The 22,516-nt window shown below is 30.0% G+C and overlaps 3 protein-coding genes across 4 annotated transcripts; 1 reads left to right on the plus strand and 2 right to left on the minus strand.

Moving 5' to 3' along the window:
* Nucleotides 1-52: 52 nt before the first annotated feature.
* On the minus strand, nucleotides 53-7,495 carry LOC103580339 (nuclear FMR1 interacting protein 1). The gene is made up of 7 exons (XM_014439845.2): nucleotides 7,251-7,495; nucleotides 6,654-7,104; nucleotides 5,294-5,485; nucleotides 2,400-2,698; nucleotides 990-1,225; nucleotides 713-910; nucleotides 53-399 (listed from the first exon to the last, which is right to left on the minus strand). Exons 2-7 carry the CDS (start codon nucleotides 7,098-7,100, stop codon nucleotides 53-55), a joined length of 1,719 nt encoding a protein of 572 aa, XP_014295331.1. The 5' UTR covers nucleotides 7,101-7,104; nucleotides 7,251-7,495.
* Nucleotides 7,496-8,162: 667 nt separating this feature from the next.
* Nucleotides 8,163-18,072, plus strand: LOC103580305 (protein mini spindles). 2 transcript variants are annotated; one of them, XM_014439846.2, is made up of 6 exons: nucleotides 8,163-8,380; nucleotides 8,974-9,043; nucleotides 9,121-9,314; nucleotides 9,818-13,867; nucleotides 13,986-14,135; nucleotides 14,980-18,072. In XM_014439846.2, the coding sequence occupies exons 2-6, from the start codon at nucleotides 8,987-8,989 to the stop codon at nucleotides 16,448-16,450; spliced, it is 5,922 nt and encodes a 1,973-aa protein (XP_014295332.1). In that variant the 5' UTR covers nucleotides 8,163-8,380; nucleotides 8,974-8,986; the 3' UTR covers nucleotides 16,451-18,072. The 2 variants fall into 2 exon arrangements, with proteins under 2 accessions (XP_014295332.1, XP_014295333.1); XM_014439847.2 differs by lacking the exon at nucleotides 13,986-14,135.
* A 380-nt stretch (nucleotides 18,073-18,452) lies between these two features.
* On the minus strand, nucleotides 18,453-22,516 carry LOC103580306 (transmembrane protein 165). Its single transcript, XM_008562013.2, has 6 exons — nucleotides 22,256-22,516; nucleotides 21,984-22,188; nucleotides 20,669-20,844; nucleotides 20,280-20,459; nucleotides 19,521-19,626; nucleotides 18,453-18,972 (listed from the first exon to the last, which is right to left on the minus strand). Exons 1-6 carry the CDS (start codon nucleotides 22,406-22,408, stop codon nucleotides 18,896-18,898), a joined length of 897 nt encoding a protein of 298 aa, XP_008560235.1. The 5' UTR covers nucleotides 22,409-22,516; the 3' UTR covers nucleotides 18,453-18,895.

The raw sequence follows: 22,516 nt of genomic DNA on the forward strand, positions 1-22,516 counted from the left end.
GGAAAAAAAAGTTGTTATGGCTGACCAGTAAAATTATATCGTTTTTTTTTTTTTATTGAGCGTTTTGAGTAAAAAAATTATTATCGACTATATATTTTATACATTGACATATATAATTTCTCTCATGTGTTATTGATTGTGATAACAATTGTTCTAATAATGCATGTCTTTGATAAAGATTTTTTCTTTTATTTATATTATTATTATTATTATTATTATTTTGCTTAGAATTATCTTTATGAGATATTTTATCTCTCTTATTAAATTCAACTGAATTTTTAACCAACGGTAATTGTTCACGAGCAGCCGTATCCAAAGCTTCTGAAGAAGCGGAAGTATCTTTACTGATATTAATTTCTTCCACTTTTACTTTTTTAATAGGAATCTCCTCAGGTGGTTCTAAAAATAAAAATAAATTTAAAAAATTTATAAAATATTTAAAATACTTAATTACAGTCGAACTCCATTAACTCGGAACCTCTCCTGAATCTTGACCCCCATCATGAGCTACGCTGTCTCCTACCCAATGCTATGCCTGTGTATATTTAAATATACATCCTACATGTGATGTGAGGGCATGCGTTGTTTCCTTTTTAAGGGAGATGAGGCATTCGATAACTCGGAAATTCCAAGAAATTTCCGTTCCTCCGTAGAGTAACTATCCGAGTTAATGGAATTCGACTGCAAATAAATATAAGAAAAAAATAATTACCGTCATCTGAACTACTGTAATTAGCAACCAAACTACCAATCGGTTTAATTATTGGCTCCGGAAGTGCATTAGTCCTTTGAACCTCTGGAAATTCATTGGTCATTTGAACCTCATCCTCATCATCAGTAATCGGGTTCTCTAATTTAAATTCTTCATTCGTAATTTCACACACTGACTTTTCTTCTTCATTAAAAATTTCTTAAATAAAAACAAAAAAAAATACTGATATTAAATAACTTGTAAGCTGAAAAAAATTATCGTGTTAAAAATTACATACTAGTGCCTCTAAATTGCCGGACACCCTGACAAGTTTCCTCAATTTCAACATCTTCAGCTTTTTTCTCTGGTTTCTTTCTCAATCTCTTCTTTCTTCTCTTACTTTTAATGTTGACATTTTCTCTAGATTTATTTGATATCTTAGATTTGAAATTTTTATTCATTATTTCACCACGAGCTTCTTTTTCAGCTTGCTCAGCTTTTTTAGAGTCCACGTTACTCTTTGTTGGATACTTTCTATAATAAAAAAAAAAATTTAATTCTTTATTACATTACGTTAAAAAAAAAAAAAAGTAATTGGTAATTCTACTCGCCAAAAATTTTTTTTAATAACTGAAGAATTGTATCAGCATAAAAAAAATTGACAGATAAAATTTACATGCAGGATAAAAATTTAACTGATGGAGAGACAGGAAAAGGTTTTGAAGTCAATGTAAAAATTTATGTAATGAGTGATGAAATGCTGTAATAAATTATTAGTGTTGAGAAACGAGTGAATAATTGGAACAAAAAAAATTATTAAAATTAAAAAAAAAAATTCAAATAAATGTTTTGGTTTTCCGCGGATTAATCTGGACTAAATATCAGTAAAAATGAATTTATAATAATATTTGTAGTTTTGAAGATCTCAGTATTTAACAATTGGCGAGATGTTAATAAAAAATTGAAATTTTTGAATTTTAATTAAAATTTTTTTTAGTCGCGGGAAATTTTGTCTGGGAATAAAAATGTCTGATACTATTTTTTTAAACAAATTGAAATTACAATTATCTTGTTTTTAAGCGGGAAGGAGAAGAGTTGGAACAAAAACGTCAAAACGATCAGAAATTCGTTATTGAAAAAATATCTGCTTAAAATACTTGACACAAGTGATAACAAAAAATAAATTGCAAATGTCATCTAAACGATTTTTTAATTGAAATTACTTCCGAGAGCTAACATCTGTATATCTTATTTATTCAAAAAAATTTGACTTTGAGACAACAATAAATTTGTCTTGTCCCTTTAAAAGACATCTTAAAGTTGTCTCTGTACTATTTGGGATTCGTAAATTTTCTAAGAATTCAAAATTATGTTTTTGAACGACTTAAAATTATATTTTTTTCAATAATTCAAATTTTTGTCAGAGGTGAATAGAGCTCAGACACGAATCTATGAAAAAATTATATTTGGTCACTTAAAAAAGTTAGCTCTTCACTATAGGAAAATTGGATATTTAAAAGCTAACAAAATTTTCTCAATTTGAATCGAGTAATTTTTAAAATTACAAATTATTCAAAAACTTTCGAGTTTTAAAATTGACGAATAATTAAAAAAAGTTTCGAATTCGATTTTATCGAATAATTTGATTAGATTTGAACCCGATTAACACACTTCTAGTATTGATAAAGTAAATAAATAAAATTATTACCGTTTGCGTTCATTAATCCACTTTTCAATATCCTCAGGTGTCGTTAAATTTTTCAATTTACTAAAATAACCAGTACGATGCTGCATCGCAATATGTTTTTCAACTAATTTAGGATGCGCTGAGAATGTACATCCATCTATACCACAAATTTTATGTGTACTATTGTGATCATTCAGTAATTTATCGGTCATAAATTCACGGTCACATATTTCACAGTAATAAATAACGTCTTCATCTTCACTCTGATTGTTTTCATCACGATCATCGTGATAATCTTGATCGTCTTGGTACAAGGCTGCCTAAAAATTTTCGCTTAAAATATGTTTATAATGTTAATTGCAATAATTATATCGTTCCAACCCATCATTATTATTTTTTTTTTTTTTTCAACAGAATCTTCGGATATTCGTTAAAAAAATTTTAATTTTTTGTCGGCTCAGGAAACTAGAGAACTTTTTTTTAACAATTATTTAAAATAAATAATAAAAATAATAATTTTGATAATTAATTGGTAATTAAAAATTTTAATACACAATAAAATTTATTTATAACTTGTAGAAATATTTATTTTTGACATTTTTATTATTTTAAATACAAACATCTTTGTTTTGTGTTTTTCTTTTTTATATATTTTTTTTAAATTAATTAATAAAAATGCTGTTAATTAAATTGAATAATTCTATTTTTGCACAAATAAACTTAATAATTCTAAATATACTTCAATTATTAATTAATTATAAGAAAAAAAAAATTTTACCATTTAAATTACAACTACTAGGTAATTTAACACTGATACTACTTAGTAATTCTACAATTATAATAATTTTTTTTTTTTTTATCAAAAAGGACTCTATAAACTTTTTGAATTATCGAGACTATTAATTATATTTTTTTTAATAAACTAGATAATTATTTATCTCAACAATTGAAAAATAAATGACTAGAGTCCCTTGTTAATAATTAAATTAAATTAAATTAATTAATTAATTAATGCATAGTCACAATAAGGAATGTAATGACTCTAGCATTTAAATTACAGTTTTTTCAAACACAAACAAAGCCAAACAAATAAACAAATCCACAATTATTTTAAAATAATATTCAAGTATTACAAGAACAATTGCAATGTATAAGAAAATTTTTAAAAAATAAATTAATGAATTAAAAAAAAACAAAGAAAAAAAAAGTCAATTATCTTTACTTGTACTTCAATTAAATGTTTGTTGAAACATCAATTTTTTTTATATTAGTAATTAATTTCCAAATAAATCGTTAGCACAAATTACTCGACGACGGAAAATAATTATGTTTGATTTAAAAGTTAATAGTGATATTATCTAATAATAATAACTATTGTTATCATTAATTGTTTTAAATAGACTTTTGTAAATAATTTATAAATTTATAAATTGTTTAGACGGAGGAGTAGCCCGAAGCTTTAAGACTGAGCCTGTTCGCTGGAAGGCCGCGACTCCTCCGTTACTTCCATTTTCGTAACCGGTTCAGGTTGAATTTCTGTTTTCTCTGATTTCTCAGTTTCCTGAACACTCTCGGACTCAACTGTATTCTTATCACTTGCTTTTTGACCACCCTGTAAGGAAAGTTGCTCATAAACTAACGTTCTATGCTATTTTTTATATTTTTTTTTATAAATTAATATTTAAATAACTCGGCCACTTAGCAAAATACTTCATGTAATCCACTTACAAAATTTATTTCTTTAAAAATAAAAAATAATTAACATACGTAAAATATTTTTTTAAATATCATTAGTAAAATACCAATTACGTGGAACGTACCAGCAGGATTGTCATAAAAATATCGTATAATTTAATTTTCATTATACCGGCATCAAAACTAGGGCGTGTTCAGAAAAACACTCTGGTGTTATTTAAACACCACTTACAGTGTTGAAACTCAACACTGAAAATTTTAAAACTTACACCACCTGGACTTACCCTGTTTTTTTTTACAGTCGTAAATGGAAAGTCACGTGGTTCAATCAAAACTAGGATACGAAAGAATACCAGATACGGCATGTACCTTCCCCGCAGTTTACAAACGCATTCTGGTACTTAAATTGTTCCCCAGTTTAACCAGATAATATTTATGACCGTAGAAGTTGTATTTTTCTCTTCCAGAGTGAATTTCTGAACATGTCTTTAAAGGTTCAATGTCTGTATAGCCAGTCAAAAGAAGCTAATTTCAGCCCAATGCCGCGAATGAATATTAGCACATGCGTAAATTGTAAATGCCCAGTCAGCGGGCAGAAACAAACTTGTTCTGTCTCAAGGGAACAAACAAATAATTTTTCTGCCCGCTGACTGAAAGCTTTCGCGATTTAAACTCTGATACTTGTCATTTATTTAATATTAATTTCAGACCATTAATTTTATTCACGTAAATGACAGTTCTGGCTGTGATTAAGTTTTATAGAAATTAGTGTCAATAATAAATAGTATTTATAGTTTCTGCTTAATTATAAATTACAAATGACAAGTTAATAGTTGATGACACCATTGATCTTAAATTAACTTGTTTTTGACTGGCTGCTGGCACTGAAACTTCAAGTTCCATTGCAGATAATTATGAAAAATCTAGTGTGTAACTCAGGATGAAACACAATTTCAGACTGCGAGGAATGTCAGCCAACTTCACCCTGGTCTGAAATCGTTTTGTTTCATCCCTTGTCACACACTATACTATTTAAATATCGCGGTACATGTTTCCCAAGGGTAATATCTTATATCGATATTTTATTTACAAATATATGAATGATAAATAAAATTTGTATTGCCCCCTGGCATCTATACCGCGATATTAATCAATTAATTAATGAATTAACTAATTAATTATTGAGATGGAAAATGTAAATAAACAAAATATGGACATACCTGATCAGGATTTTTTGAAAAATACTCATTCTTAGCGTCTTTAATCATACGCGTTACTTTATTTCTCAGATCTTTGAATTCCTCCCACTCTTTAGCGTCTTTATTTTTTTTAGCTTTCGCGTATAATTTATTTTTTCGCTGAATTTCTCCGCGAATTTCGTCTGTCATCCAAGGCTTCTTTAATTCCAACTCCTTTTTAACATAACAATTTTAATTAATTATAAATAATACATTAGTAATTAAATATAGCATAAATTGGTATTGTAGTAGAAAACGAATAATTAAAAATATTGGCCCCCAAAAGTTATCAATAATTAATTATTACTCATTTATAATTATATAAATATATTTTTTTAATTATATTATCGAATCTTGTTTTCAAATAAATTTTTCTTATATGTAAATATAGATATATATGATCTATTTTTAGAAATTAACTTTCTTGTTCTGGTTGCCAGATGGCATTTTTCAGTACGGCTTAGACGATCGCTTAGATTTAAATTTAAACTTTTTAAAAATTTTACATTCTGTAAATAATTGCATGCAGAAGAAGCCTTTAGTGATGACCATAAATAATTATTCACGCAAATTAATTTATAAAATTCAAGTAAATATGAGTGAGAGTAATTACTTATTGCGATATATTTTCTATAAACTTTCAAAGATTTTCTATATAAGAAAGTCGCGGAATAGATTTATGAAACTGTCGATTAATAAACTTATAATAAATTTACTTTAGTTAAAAAAAATGAAATTAGAATTTTTTCAAATTATTACGTGATAGAAATTATGATACTGAAGTTAGCCGATGTCTAATAACTTTTGAATTTTTTTTAAAAACGACAAATAAAAAAAAAATATATATTTAAAAAATATTGCACCGATAGTTTTTTTTTAATTTTCTACATGTGCATATTTTTTTTTTTTTTTTCCAAATTAAATTGTTGAAAGAAAAATCTGAATGTTTTTGATTGTCTGCTAACTTCAATGATACTGAAGTTAGTTGACGTCTAATAGCTGTTGAATTTTATTAAAAATGATAAATTATAAAAAAAAAAAATATATAAAAAATTGCTCCTGTAGTTTTTTTAATTTTCTACACATGAATATTTTTAGTTTATTTTTATGTAACTGATTTGTTGAAAAAAAAAATTCTAAAATTGTCAATTATCTGCTAACTTCAGGATCATATAGAAATTTCTAGATTTTCAACATACGAAACTTCTGCGACGCGACTTTAGTTTTCCAAGGACACAAAAAATAATAATAATAATAATAATAATAATAATAATAATAATAATAATAATAATAATAATAATAATAATAATAATAATAATAATAATAAGTAATAGAAAAGTACCTCTAATTTGATGCCTTTCTTGGCATTATTAATAGTTTTGGCTTTGGTGGTCCCATTTCCTGGTGGAAACCTCGGTCTCATATGTGGCAAACCCTGTGGAGGTAAAATCCCTCTGGGCCCCGGTCTCATTGGAGGTCCACGTGGTCCCATACCACGGGGCCCCATCATCGGATGCATAAGAGGCGGAGGCCCACGTGTCCTGGGACCAAAGAGAGGTAGCGGTGGCGGGCCACCAGGTCCAGGTCTCATCATTGAACCAGGCCTAGGAGGTGGTGGTGGCATACGTGGGCGCATCGGTCCAAAAGCTGGGCCCATTGGTGGAGGTGGTGGCGGCATTCTCGGAGGCATTCCTGGCATTGGAAGTCGCCCGAAACGCGGTGGCGGCGGTCTCATGCCTACTGGTGGCATTCGTGGAGGCATCAGCGGTCCTCTATTCAATGGACTCATTTTTCTAGATACAGATGTCAATAAATTATTACTCAATTATCGATTCACCGGTTGCTAGTTTTTTAGTTTCTTAGGTTATGTCCAGATTATGATTTTCATATTTTTTAAATATTTTTATACTTTGATTCTTATATATTTAGTTACAGTTACCTGTTTTTCCTGAGTATATTTATTTATATAAATCCTCTGAGTAATTATTTATATTATTTATACAATTATTTTTATAAATTTAAATATTTAACTGCGAGTTTACGAGTTTGTTGTAATTTACGTCGGCGTTATGATATAAAATGGCGACTATTTATATTATCTCGTGTCCTTATCTTTTTTTTACTCTAATAACATTACATACAAATATACAAAATTATATGAGTGTGAATGCAGACCTCAGACAGTTTATAAATTCTAAATAAATAATGAAATTTTAAAAAAATACGCGCGCTAATTTTTAAATTATTTAAATACGCATTTTTTACTCACATTTTATTTATTTATTCAAAAATTTCTAATTGTCAGTTATGTTCACACTCATAAAATTATCTTGTTGCTGCTTAAAAATATCTAGATCATTTTCTACCAATCAAGTAATTCAAATTTTCTGACATGGCCGCGCTTTCTAAAAATTTTTAATTATTGATTTTTAATTCACAATAAATATTTAGAACTCAACTTATAATTACTATCCATAAAATAATACCTAATATTAATAATTAAACTCATAAATTCATATATTTATTTATTATTCAAAATGGCGCCAATGTATTTTTTTAAATTCCCGCCATCTAGTTTTTTTTTTATTCAAATAAATAATTTATTTGATTAATTATTTAATATAAATAATTGTCAACTATAATTTAAATTAATTTTTTAAAAAACGCGGAAATTCAAATTTTGGTAAATTATTTAAATTATTTTTTATCTGTAAATATTTGAAAGCCGGTTTTGACAGTTGGAAGCCATTGTAAAAATAATAATAATAATATTGATAATAACAATAACAGTAATAAAAAAAAAAACGAGGCAAAATAGTGTGGTACGAGTCGACTATTTGAAAATCGAGACCATATTCACAGCGAACACTGAAGCAACCGAAGCTCTCGAGCATTAATGGCCGCCGACTGATATCTTAAACCTTCTCCGCAGTATGTTGTAACGCAAATAAATTAATAACAGTATTATTATAAATAATTATTAACACTTTTAATTAACTAAAACACTTAATAATTAATTACTCAATCATTTAAATAATTAATTAGCAACTTTGACTACTGTTCCTAAGGGTAAGTCATATTTTTTTATCATCAACTCACTGATTTTTAAAATCATTTTCCAACGTACTTTTGGCATCATCCATCAGCATCATCAACAAATAGTTCACTTTTTTTTTACACCAGTTTTCAAAAATAAATATTAATTATTTTTTATTTTATTTATTATTTATATTTTTTATTTGTTGGGTTAGCCGACATAAGATGAGACATTTAGTGAAAAAAAAAGGAAAACTGATTCATTCATAGTCATATATGGTCAATACGCTCTCCTTGTAAAATATATAACGTAGGATGTTATCATTAATTAATTTATTTATAAATATCATGACATAATTTTCCTTTTTAAAAAAATATAAATATTTATTTGCTGTAAAATAAATGGTAGGAAAGTTAGCGGACATCTGACAATTTTTAAAATTTTTAAATAATAAATTAAAATGTTCATAAAATAAAAATAAAAAACATAAATGTCTAGAAAATTCAAAACTCAGTATATGCATTTTTAAAAATTTTTTTTATATGTAATAAGAAAATTGTTGCATGTCTGCTACATTTACACTCATGTTAAATAAATAGAATTTAATTTATATTTTTTTTTATAGGAACAATAAAATAATGGAAGAAGAAACTGAGTTTACAAAATTGCCTGTTGAGGACAGATGTGTGCACAAGGTAATTAATTAATTATTTATTTATCGAGTGGTTGACTGGTCTAATTATTTATTTGCCAATAATTATTTTTTGCTTAGTCCTGGAAAGCGAGAGTTCATGGGTATGATGAGTGTACGAAAAAATTCGGGTGCATTGACGATGAAAAATCCCCGGAGTGGAACAAATTCTTAGGACTAATTAAAAAATTTGTGGTAGACAGTAATGTTGCTGCTCAGGAAAAAGGACTTGAGGCTGCGCTGACATTTATTGAAAATGCTGCGTGTGCTGGAAAGTAAGTTCACTATTTTACTTTTTTTTTTTTTAATTTATTGGTTTATTAATCTGGTGACTAAAAAGATGATGCAAGTTAACGTGATAAGTAAAACTTAATTGGGAAAATAAATACGATTCTGAAGTTAACAATTTTTGGATTTTTTTTTTTCAACAATTAAATGACAAAAAAAAAAAAAAAAAAACTAAAAATATGGACATGTAGAAAATTTTAAGAAATATAGGTGCAATTTTGAAAGTTTTTTTTTTTTTCGTAGTGAGTAAAAAAAAAAAACCAATTTGAGAATTAGTGAACTAATAAGATTTTAACGGTAATTTCTTTTAAATTTTTAAATAATTACAATCAATAAGTTTGCGTAGCGGATGAATATTTGCCGCATTGAGTCTCAGTGATATAAAAAAATGGTACAAAAATCTGAGTCAATGATTAAATAATTAATCGAATTTAAATTAAAAAGTTTAATAATAGAATTTTGATTATTGATGATTTTTTTTATTTTTTAGGACTGTGGGTGAAGTGATGAGTGGAATTGTCAATAAATGTATTGCAGCACCAAAAGCAAAAACAAAAGACCTGGCGGTACAGATAACTTTGATGTACATAGAGATTGAGAAGCACGAAACAGTTCAAGAAGAGCTTTTGAAAGGTACTGAGGCAAAAAACCCAAAGATTGTTGCCGGTTGTATCAATACTCTGACGCTGTCATTACGTGAGTACGGTTCTAAAGTAATAAATATAAAACCTTTGATTAAAAAAATGCCCGGATTCCTTGAGGACCGCGACAAAATAGTTCGCGAGGAAGGTAAACTGATGGTAATTGAAATTTACCGTTGGATTGGTGCCCCGATAAAACAGCAGCTCAACACTTTGAAGCCTGTCCAGATGTCAGAGCTGGAAGTTGAATTCGCAAAGTTGGATGGAGCTAAACCGCATCCTACTCGGTATTTACGCTCCCAAAAACCCAAGAACGTCGTTGCCGAATCGGCTGCCGCTGAAGGTGATGATGCTGACGATGACGAGGAGAATGAAGAAGAAGCTGCTGATGATATTGATCCTTATGAGCTCATTGATCCAGTTGATATTTTGTCTAAATTACCAAAAGATTTCTTTGATAAAGTCGAGGCCAAGAAGTGGCAGGAACGTAAGGAAGCTCTTGAGACCCTGGAAACTTTGAGTAAAAATCCTAAACTTGAGAGCGGGGATTACGGTGATGTCATACGGGTTTTAAAAAAAGTTATTGCTAAAGATGCTAATGTTGTTGTTGTTACAGTAGCTGGTAAATGTATGACAGGACTTGCTAATGGACTTAAAAAGCGTTTCCATCCGTACGCTACCGCATGTTTGCCAGTTTTGCTGGAAAAATTTCGTGAAAAAAAGCCAAATGTCGTTGCTGTACTGCGAGAAGCAGCAGACGCAGTGTTCCAGAGTATTACCGTTGACGTTATTCTTGAAGACGTTCTAGCAGCGTTGGATAATAAAAATCCGTCAGTGAAAGCCGAAACAGCGGGATTCTTATCCCGTTGTTTTGCAAACACACTACCAGCAACTTTAAATAAAAAACTTCTTAAAGCCTATATTGGAGCCTTGCTAAAGACTTTGAATGAACCGGATCCAACAGTAAGAGATAACTCAGCAGAAGCACTTGGTACCGCAATGAAACTGGTTGGAGAGAAAGCTATGATGCCTTTTCTAACAGACCTTGATCCGCTGAAGATGGCTAAGATCCAAGAGTGTGCTGAGAAAGCTGTGATACTTGTAAAAGTTGTTGCGCCACGTAAAGCTGATCGTCCTACGACTGCACTAGCTAAAGTTGAATCAAAGCCACCGGCTAAAAGTAATAAAAAACCAGCGGCTAGCAGTACCAGCAACAATAAGAAACCTGGAGTAAAAAAACCAGCAGCTGCAGCAGCTAAAAAAACAACCGCGCCACCAAAAATTCAAATTGAAAAAGATCTGAGCGCTGAATCAGTGGATGACATTGCCGGTGAATGTTTATCTGGAGACATACTGTCGGGGCTGGTTGATGCCAACTGGAAATCACGTCTCGCGGCGGTCGAGCAACTCAATGATACGATTAAACAAATGGGCGGTGATGTTCCGTGCCAGGTTATCGTTCGCATACTGGCCAAGAAACCCGGTTTAAAAGACACAAACTTCCAAGTATTGAAGCAAAGACTCGAGATTGTTAAAATGCTTGCAGAAAATTATACATTTTCTGTCACGGCTGCTAGCTATTGTATCATGGACATCGCTGAGAAATTGGGAGACTCCAAGAACGGATCGATTGCTGCTGAAACTCTCCTGGCTATCGCTGAAGCGACGTCATTTGAGCACGTGGCCACTGAAGTTATTACTTTTGCATTCAATCAAAAGAGTCCTAAAGTACAGCAAGAGTCACTGCTCTGGTTATCAAACGCTCTGTTGGAATTCGGCTGCACTTTGAATGTCAAAGGGCTGATTGATAGCGTGAAGAAAGCTGTCGCTGCAACAAATCCAGGCGTGCGTACTGCAGCGATAACACTAATTGGCACTTTGTATTTATACGTCGGGAAGCCGCTTTTGATGTTTTTTGAAAACGAAAAGTCTGCATTGAAGCAACAAATCGAACAGGAATGCGACAAACACGAGGGAGAGAGACCACCAGAGCCGGTACGTGGCCCCAAATCACGTGAAAGTAAAAAAGTTTCTGATGATATGGATGAGGATGATGAAGACAATGACGTTGGTGGTGAGACTGTTGAGATAAATGACTTGATACCGCGTGTGGACATCAGCAATCAAATAACAGAAGCACTGCTTGCTGAACTGGGTGATAAAAATTGGAAAGTACGCAATGAAGGTCTTGTTAAAGTCCAAACAATAATTGCAGAGGCTAGATTTATCAAGGGTTCAATTGGCGAATTACCTCGTGCATTGTCGCCGCGGTTGATTGACAGCAATACTAAAATTTCTCAAACCGCACTGGGAATATGCGAATCTCTGGCCACTGCGATGGGTCCACCTATCAAGCAACATGTGCGCACACTCTTTCCTGGGTTCGTTCACTGTCTAGGTGACTCGAAAAACTGGATCAGAAGCGCGGCTATCTCGTGCATCAACACCTGGGGCGATCAGTGCGGATACAAAGAATTTTTTGACGGTGAAATGATTGCTGATGCTCTGAAAGCCGGATCACCGACTCTGCGCATTGAATTATGGAACTGGTTATCGCAAAAATTGCCACCCATTCCAGTAAAACAGGTTCCCAAAGAAGAACTCATGCTTTGCTTGCCACACTTGTACAGTAATTTAGAGGACCGTAATTCAGACGTCCGTAAAAATGCACAGGAAGCGATTCTGGGATTTATGATGCATCTGACATACGAGGGAATGGTCCGGCAGACGGAAAAACTGAAGCCTGGATCGAAGAATGTGGTGATGGTTGCGTTGGAAAAGACTCGGCCGAGCTTGCCGATGAAGCCGCTGCCTACAAAGAAGCCGGCACAGGAGCAAGTGAAGACTGTCAAGAGTGGTGGAGCTGCCAAAGCCAGCAAGGCGGTTGTCAAACCCAAAAGTGCTTCTGCCAAACCCGCTAGTGCCAGAAAGAAGGACGATGACGTCGACACAAGTCCGCTGCTCGCTGTCAATAATTTGAAGCATCAGCGAGTGATCGATGAACAAAAACTCAAAGTACTCAAGTGGAACTTCACGACTCCGCGTGAAGAGTTCGTTGAGTTGTTGAAAGAATTGATGAGCACGGCTGGTGTCAACAAATCACTTATTGCCAATATGTTTCACACAGACTTCCGGTACCACTTGAAGGCTATTGAATCACTTTCAGAAAATGTTCAAGACAACAGCAAAGCGCTGGTTTCTAATTTGGATTTAATTCTCAAGTGGCTGACGTTACGTTTCTTTGATACGAATCCTTCAGTTTTACTCAAAGGTCTTGATTTTCTTCAGTCAGTTTTTAATATTCTTATTGAAGGACAATATCACATGCTGGAGAATGAAGCCGCGTCGTTTCTACCCTACCTAATTCTAAAAATCGGTGATCCCAAAGACTCTGTCAGAAATAGTGTGCGTGCGTTATTCAAACGGATCGCTCTAGTTTACCCAGTTAGCAAATTATTTTCTTACGTGATGGAAGGACTAAAGTCCAAGAACGCAAGACAACGTACCGAGTGTCTAGATCAGTTGGGATCGCTCATAGAAAACTATGGAGTCACTGTGTGTCAACCGACACCGGCGGCCGCTTTGAGAGAAATCGCAAAGCAAATCGCGGATCGTGATAACTCGGTACGTAATGCCGCGTTGAATTGCATTGTCCAGGCGTACTATCTCGAGGGCGACCGCATTAATAAATTAATTGGACACATATCTGAGAAAGACCAGTCGTTGTTGGAAGAAAGGATCAAGAGGGCGAATAAAAATCGACCGAGCAAACCGGCTTCTGAGGTCAGAATGTCCACGATGCCGATGGCCGCCGCTACGAGCAACGAGGACATCGAGCCGGATGTCAATGAGGAAAAGGATGAGGAGCCTGAGGAAGTTGCTGAAGACTTTAATGACCGGTAAGTTTTTTTTTTATTGTTGTTATTATTATTATTATTATTTTTTTTTTTTTTATATTATTTTTGAAAAATTAATTATCATTTTATTTACATACCACGACGACCAAATAATTTACAGGACACTTATTATACCAACAACTATCAACAAAAGACACGATAAAGTTCCGATTAATGACAATAACAAGATCAGTAAATCATCAGATAAATTTTATGATGATCAGGAAAATAATTCTCACAACAATGTTGTTAATAATAAAACTGAAAAAACGTTCGTGATATTATTTAAGAATTTTTTTTGTGGTTTATGGTGATGGGTGAATGTCTTCATTTTAAAAATCATTTTTTTTTGTTTGTCTTGACAAATTTTATTTTTTTATTTATAATTTTGAGTAATTGCTGTTATTAAGTAATTAAAAAATTTACATATTTTAATTCGTCATATTCAAAAAGAAAATCGGTTCAAAATTTGTATTCGAGTGGCGCTAAAAAAAATTTTTTTAATTTAGATGAAAATTTTGAGATCTCCAGAAGTCAGGATTGAAAAATTTTTTCAGTAGAATTTTGAAATTTTTCGAGTTTAATACTTTGAATTTCGCGCGGTTTTTAAATAAAAATATTGAGGCTTTATTTCAATGTAACTTTTTTAAATAAAAAAATTTGAAAAATTGAAATTAAAAAATTTATTTTAAAATTAAATTCAAATTTATTGGATTTTAATTTAAAAAAAAAGTCTCAATATTAATATTTAAAACCCGCGCTAAAATTTCTAAAGAATGAGCATGAACAGCCGAACAGTTTAGTGATAAAATGAATGCATCTGTCGATTAAATCTAAAATATTTTTAAATAGAACTCCAGTTACTTTAAATAGATCGAAATAAATCTTAATTAAATTTCTCATGTCTGTCAGCGGGTTTAATTTCTCTATCAGTCAGCATGTTAGCAGTCATTGTGATGTCATTTAAATTGTGTGTCTTAAACCACTAGTTTGAAAAATAAAAATTACTGAGCAAAATAAAAAATTAATCACCAAAAATTACTCAGTAAATTTTTAATAAAAACTAGTGCCGCTAATTAAAAAAAAAAATAAGTAAATAAAATGTTTAATTACAGGTACGCGTTGTCTCCACCCCAGTCACCAGTTCGTCCCAAAACCTCTGGGCCCTTTGGTCTGGACATGGAATTTTTACGGCAATTAGAGGAACAATACCCGGCATCTTGGAGCGTTCCCGTTCTTACTGAAATAAATTGGGACTCCAATGACTCGATAACGTCTCCGCAGAATATCGACCGGCTGGCGAAAAAATACTCGCCATCTCTGTCTTCAAAATTAGGAATTATCAAACCATCAGTTCGCGTGTCTCCGGTTACCTCACCAGTGTCAGCAAAAAATGACAACTTGGACTGCACTATTTTGTTGATGGCAAGTCCGCGACTCAACACCGCGCTCGAGGCAATGAACACCATGGAAGAAATAATGAAATCATCTCAGCTGTCACTCATCCAATCAAAGGAAGACAAATTTATAAACTCCATAAACATACAGCTTAAATTTCTTCAAAAGTATCCGCTTACTGCTGACAATAACGAAGTGACAAAAGTATACCGCGCAACATTTATGGTATTGTTGGCATTTTATGAGTCAAAAGTACTCGGAAGAAATGTAACAACTGGTCATTTGAAGGAAATAATTTATCTTATGCTGATGCTCCTTGCAGAAAATAAATTTGAAAATGTAAAAGATACTGACATGTACATGCGGGTTGTTAATGTAATAATTGTTAAGATGATTGACTATTCAAATCACACGACACTTATTTGTGTGCTGATAAAATTACTCCAAGAGTGCGCCGAGTCATCAGTTATGCCAAAGTATGAGGAACTGGTGATGAAATGTCTGTGGAAAATCGTTAAGACCATTTCAAATTGGTCAACAGAACTTGACTATGACACTATTTTACTCACCGTACATCAGTTCTTCAAAGATTATCCGTCATCGTGGTGGAAAACTCGTCACTCGGATATGCCGGTTCGTACTGTAAAGACGGTACTGCACAGTATGACGAAAATAAAAGGCAGTTCTATTCTAAACCACCTGACGATGATAAATAATATCCATGAATCAGAACTACGGTCATACTTGAACCGCTTAATTGAAATGATTAATTCAAATTCAAATAACATTAATTCTGGTAGCAGTACGATCACCAAACAGAAACATTTGTCGAAAGAAATGCACACGCAGCTGACGGAAATTTTTCGAAAAATAGGATCTAAGCAACACACCCAGGAAGGTCTTGCGCAGTTGTATGACTTCAAGCAGCAACACCCCGAGGCTGACATCCAGCCTTTCTTAGTTAAGTCACATCAGTTCTTCCAAAATTTTATTGAACAGGGTCTAAAAAGTATCGATCTTGAGCGCAAGAATCAAATTATTTATAGTCATGGTGATGATCCTGCTGATGAGACGGCGAGAGCTATCAGTTCTGCGGAGGAGAGAATTTCAATGGATCCTGCTCAGCGGTTAGAAAGATTGAGAGCTCTGGAGGCTCAGTACCGTGGCAATGGATCCAGACCCACGTGAATTCATTCGTATATTTATTTAAGTAATCGTTGATTAATTTTATTGTGTACATAGTCTGGGCTTGAGATCGTGAGCATGATTTTTTTTTAATGGAATTTAGTGTTTAAAATGTAATCCTTTTGTTTATTTATATTGATGCAGTTTATAAATTTTTTTTTATGACATATATTTTTGAAAAACAAAAAAAAAAAAAAAGAATTTAATATCCCAGTGTTTTGTACTCGATTGTTTAAGATAAATTTAGTATATGAAGTAAAGGAGATTTAATGAAATTAGATTAAGTAAAAAAAAAAAATTATAAACTGACGGTTCAATTACGGACCAAATAATTAAATTTTATTACAATAATTAGGGGTATGATAATAATTAGAGGTATGATAATAATTCGTATTGAATTTAAGGTTAATATTTTAATAAAATAATTTTACTTATTAGTCAGTTTTTGAATTGGAAGTTTTGATTTTTTTCAAATTTAATATTTGAAATGCGAACTCATTAATTTGAATTATTTGAATTTAATTCAATAATTAGAATTTAAATTACTAGATTATTAAAAAAATTTTTGTAATTAATGAGTTCAAAATAAAATATTAAAATTTAAATTGAATAATTAAAAAAATTAATTGATTCAAAAACTGAAAAATAATTAGAAAATTTAAATATTGCATTACAAATTCAAAAAAAAAATTTATTCATCTTTTTGGTTTTAGGAAACTTTAATTCAGAAAAACACATATTTTTTTCATTGCCAATAATTTGGTAGATTAATTTTATAGCTAAAAATTTTTGAAAAATTTTGAAAGCTAAAAGGCGCATGACTTCAATTATGAATTCAAAAATTTTTTAATTGAGCTTCAAAAAAAGTCTCCAAAAAAATTTGTACTAGGAAGTTTCTTGAAGTCAAGAAGGCGGGTAAAAATTTGAATGTTTTTTGAATTAGTAACGCGACATTTAAAATTAATATCCCCAAATTGAAGAACAAAGGATTAATTTTTTCAAACATTAAATGTCTGGTACATGATCTGAATTGAAGAAAAAATTAATGAGATTATTTATTAACTTTAGTTCCAATAATTGATAAATGAGCCGAATGAATGAATAAACAGACTATGTACATAATAAGCTCTCTTTACATAATAATTATGATAAGTAATATATGATATCATTAAACAATTTATAGTTGTGTATAGTCGTCGTAAGTAAAATAGTTATTACTGATTGGGCTATTAATTAATGACCTACATTATTATTATAAATTTAAAAACAAACGACAAATGATTAAAGATATTTATGTTACTATATATATTAAATGTATTTATGATTAATTAGTATAGAGTTTAAAATTATAACAAATACGCGGTCCATATTTTTTAGACTGATATTTTTTTATGATCTAGTTGTCTTTTATTTTAATCACTTTTTTTAATTATTTAAATTTCCCGCTATTATGTACAGTTGCCTGTTTAATGTTTCTAAATTAATTATATACTTTAGAGTTTATTAATTACACATTTAATTATTATTACGTTTACTTGTATGTAATTATTATAATTATAATTACTCTTATTACGCATAGAACAAAAAAAATGAACACTATTTGAAAAAATCTCAATGTACACTCTTTTATTCAATTAAATACATAAATTTCATTTCTCATGGACTAAATAATTTATTTTTTTGTTTTTATTCCCTTATTTTCCATTTTTTTATTTTTTTATTAAATAAAAATTAAGTGTCAATTATAAAATTAATTAAAAAAACTTAATTCAAATTTTGATTATTTTATAAATAATAATTTACAGTACCCGGGAAAAAATTTTAAAATTTTTTATAAAATTAAAAGAGTACGCAAAATTTTATTTAAAAATTTTATAAATGATTTACTTATGAAGATAATTATTTAATTACATTTATAAAAATATTATCGTTTATTTAAAAAAAAAAAAATTTGTTTATCACAATTAAAAAAAAAAAAAAAGAAAATTATATTTTAAATCAATATCAATTAAAAAAAATACTGTTTATTATTTACAAATATAAAGACACTAATTAACAAAATAGTTCACTCATTTTAAATAATTAGCGTCTTTATTATTTAACAATACAAACAATAGTTTGATGATTTATTTATCAGGTACTCGAATGTTATTACAACACACTCGCAGTATCAGTAAGTGAAGATGCCCTACAAAGTAATAGTAATAATTTTTCTTTAATATAAACAATAAAAGATTTTAAAATCTCTGTAGTTTTTTAAAAAAAATAATTTGATTTAAATTCTAGTAGCAATACTTAATATCAATTTTAATTAATTCTACTTCCTACTGTAAAATAGTAATTTTTTTTTATATTACATAATATTTGATATTCACAATTTTTCAGTTAATGTACGTTATTTTTAAAAAGTTATTTATTATTTTATTTAGTTAAAGATCTTTATTGATTTCACGTGCTCTCTGTCGGACTTACAAAGAGCGCAGTCAGTGCAAAAATAAGGAAGACTATTCCGCCGATTATTGTTACTGAAAGAGTAAATAATTATTTGACATATATATATGTTTACAATGAGATAAATATGATACACTGTAAAAAATTGGGAGTGATTGCGGATTTTAATTCAATTCCTATTCACTTCATAACTCAGAGTTCCGGAATTTAAAAAAAATTACTCCGCTTACGGAGTAAATAAGGAGACAGTGTTACAATTTTACTCATATCTCTACTCAAGGGAAGTAGCTACAGCTCTACTCACTCACAACTTGTAGCTGACTTTAATTGAAGCTGAGTAAAGATATAACTGAGTAGAGTTGAGGTTGAATAAAGTTATGAGTGAGTAGATTTGTAGCTTCTTCCCTTGAGTAGAGATTTTGTGAGTAGAATTGTAACACTTTCATTTAAATGAAAATTTTTCTAGGAATAAATTATACTTTGACAGAGTTTCAATATTAACTTAAACTCGTGGTAAAATTTACTCCGAGGGGATTAAATAAATAAATTCAATCCGTATTTACTCCGCTGCTTTTTTTACAGTGTAATCAGTTTTGTAAATGTATATAATTGTATAATTTACCAGTTCGGACGGATATTTTCTGGGCAATCATTCGACCGCCTAAAACAGCTAATCCAGTACATAGTGAGTGTCCAAGAACACCACCCACGATAACACCATAGACATCCTAAATATTTTATTCGTTTAATTAATAATCATGGGGTTGGAAATTTTTTTTGGTAAAATTTAATTTAATTCGAATTATAATTTTTAAATTCTTTAGCTTTTTTTAACTAGTTTCAAAAATTTATAGGGGGGGGGGGGCATTGTCTAAGAATGCCCTTAAAATAAGAAAAAAATAGAATTTAGAATTTTTCGACAGCGCTTGCCTTTGGCTCCCGTTAACTTCTCATTAATCTAAACTCGTTTTGTTTAATTTCTTGTCATTAATCAACTCGCGAAACGTAAAATTAAAAACTAACGAGCATGTAAATTATTTAATAGTCACTGATGTCCCTTAATTACTAAAAATTATTATGACCAATTATTAATTGAAACAAGTAAAGACAAAACAATATTTTAAGTTTATAATTTTAAAAATTTACTTGTAATTTTAAAATAATTCTCTGAGACGGTAAATATTTTTTTAATGATTGCAGCAATGAGTCAATAAAAAAAATAAAAATTATAATGACCTCTAGTTAAAATTAGAAAATATGCGCAATTACCGTAAAAAAAAATTGTTAAACATTTAAATTTAAAAGTTAACAAGGACGAATTAAATTTTTTAATTGACTAAAATTACACAAAATTTGTTTTTGTTTATTTGAAAATAATTACCTCTCGCGCGGCAAGAATGATTGTCGTAAGTTGAGATCTATCTCCCCATTCAGCTAAGAACGTTAACGAAAACGCTTGCAAAAATATCCGGGAAATCAGCATCCACGGATTAGCTTTACTTTTTTTTATTACACCCGTCTCTGGGTCTTGGATTGTCGTCACAATTTCTTCTTTTTCATACTAAAATAACACCAGACACATTATTACTGATAGACATAAATATATATATGTAAATATTTGTATATTTATCAAGACTGTCTATGTAAATTGTCTTTATGATTAATTCGATAACAACTGCGTTATCAGTATGAATTAACGATAACTGAGAGAAAGTTTACTAAGACTTTAATCTTTTTTTCTTTGACTTGAAATTTTAATTTAAAAGTCACCTCGTCCTCCCGCTTTCTCAAGTCCAGCTGAACTTCTTCTAACTCTTCTTGCCCTTCTGTCGGTGCCATATAGTAACCATCCTTCAACATTTTCAACCCAAATAATGCGAACAATGCCGTCGATATGTAATATGTGTACGCACGTGGTATTATTGTCGCTGCATATCCGAATATTACTATAAATTTAAATCAAATTAATTAATTAATTACCTAGTGTACTCAAGTGTAGTCATCATTTTTATTATTCGAGGTGTTATATTATTTTATATGTATATATATTTTTTTAATGGCGTCAATACGTAAGATTTATTGCTGATTATTGCACCAGTCATTGAAGTTTATTTTGACGGTTCTAATTATCCTCGCGCGATCGCACTTTTCTGTATTCTTATCTGTACAACTGCTTTAATAATTATTATTATTTAAATAATTTAATAAGTGCGAATTAACGAATTAATTAATGCGAATTATGACTAAAAAAATATGAGTAGAAAAAAAAATTTTTGAATGTTTTTATAGAATACTTGATTGCTTAGTGATCAGATTTTAATTTAAAATAATAAAACTCTTATCTAAATCTACTTTCATTGATATCTTGATTAATTATTTATCAAGAATAATCTGCAGTGAAAATTTATAAGTTTTTTATTTTTTTAAAAATCACGACCGGTAGGTTAAAAAATCTAATCTGCTGTAAAGTTTGATAAGAAATTTTTACTTGACGCACAGTCTATATTTAAATCAATTGGAAAATTTTAAAAACCCGCTCAGATTTGAATTTAAAAATTTTTATATACAGTTTAATTTATCAAACTTTCCCTTCATTTTTTAAAAAAAGAAGACGTTTATTTACTGTCGCGTATTTTGTAACTTTCCCTTCCAGAAATTTCATGATACTGAAGTCCACCGAATAATTTTTAGATTTTTTTAAAAATCATAAATTCAAAAAAATTCCAGAAAATTACACTTAAAGTTTTTTCAATTTTCTACATGTTCATATTTTTAGTTATTTTTTTTTTTTTTTTTTTTTTTTTTTGTAATTAATTTTGTAAAAACAAATTTAAAAATTATCTGGTAACTTCCGGGTCATATAAATTTCAAATCCTTAGCTGTCAAAATTCCATCGCGTAATTTTTTTTTAAATTAACCGGGAAATTTTTTTCACCCGCAAGAATTTTAATTTAATAACTAGTTCGTTTTTTGTTGTTTTAAATAATTACTGTTTCCTTGTAATTTATTGAGTCAATGAGGTTTCTAATATTATTTTTTATTGTGTTTTTTGTTTCTAGTAATTTTAATAATTATAATAAATTACCTGACAGAATGGTCATAAGAGCAAGAGCTGCTATTGCACCAGTGAAAACTGTTAGCCTTGGATGCCTCATAGCCATAATAGCAGCTATAAAAAATGTCTTGTCACCAAGTTCTGATACAATTATCACCGAAAGTGATGCTATGAATGCATGGATAAATCCTAAATTACCTGGACTTGTTATTTTAGGATCCAGATTACTAGGGTCCTGTTAAAAAAAAAAATGTATTATTTATTAATTAATGTAATGATAATTATTAAAAAAAAAAAATTACCTCTGTGGTTGCTTGATAAGATTTTTCTATGTCATGAGGAAATTCTTCAGCGAATATTACTTTTATAGGATTAAAATAAATAATTGTAAAAATGATTATTGTACTGGTGGATAATTTATTTAATTTAAACATTTTTGACAGGTAATTTATCATTTTGATGGTGTAGTGTCAAGTTAACAAAATTCTAACCTTAATTAGTAACAAATCAACTGAACCTCAACACTCTGCCACAACACACTGAGATTTTTTTTTTTAGATTTT

This window comes from Microplitis demolitor, chromosome 10, assembly GCF_026212275.2.
Source record: "Microplitis demolitor isolate Queensland-Clemson2020A chromosome 10, iyMicDemo2.1a, whole genome shotgun sequence".
Taxonomy (NCBI): Eukaryota; Metazoa; Arthropoda; class Insecta; order Hymenoptera; family Braconidae; genus Microplitis; species Microplitis demolitor.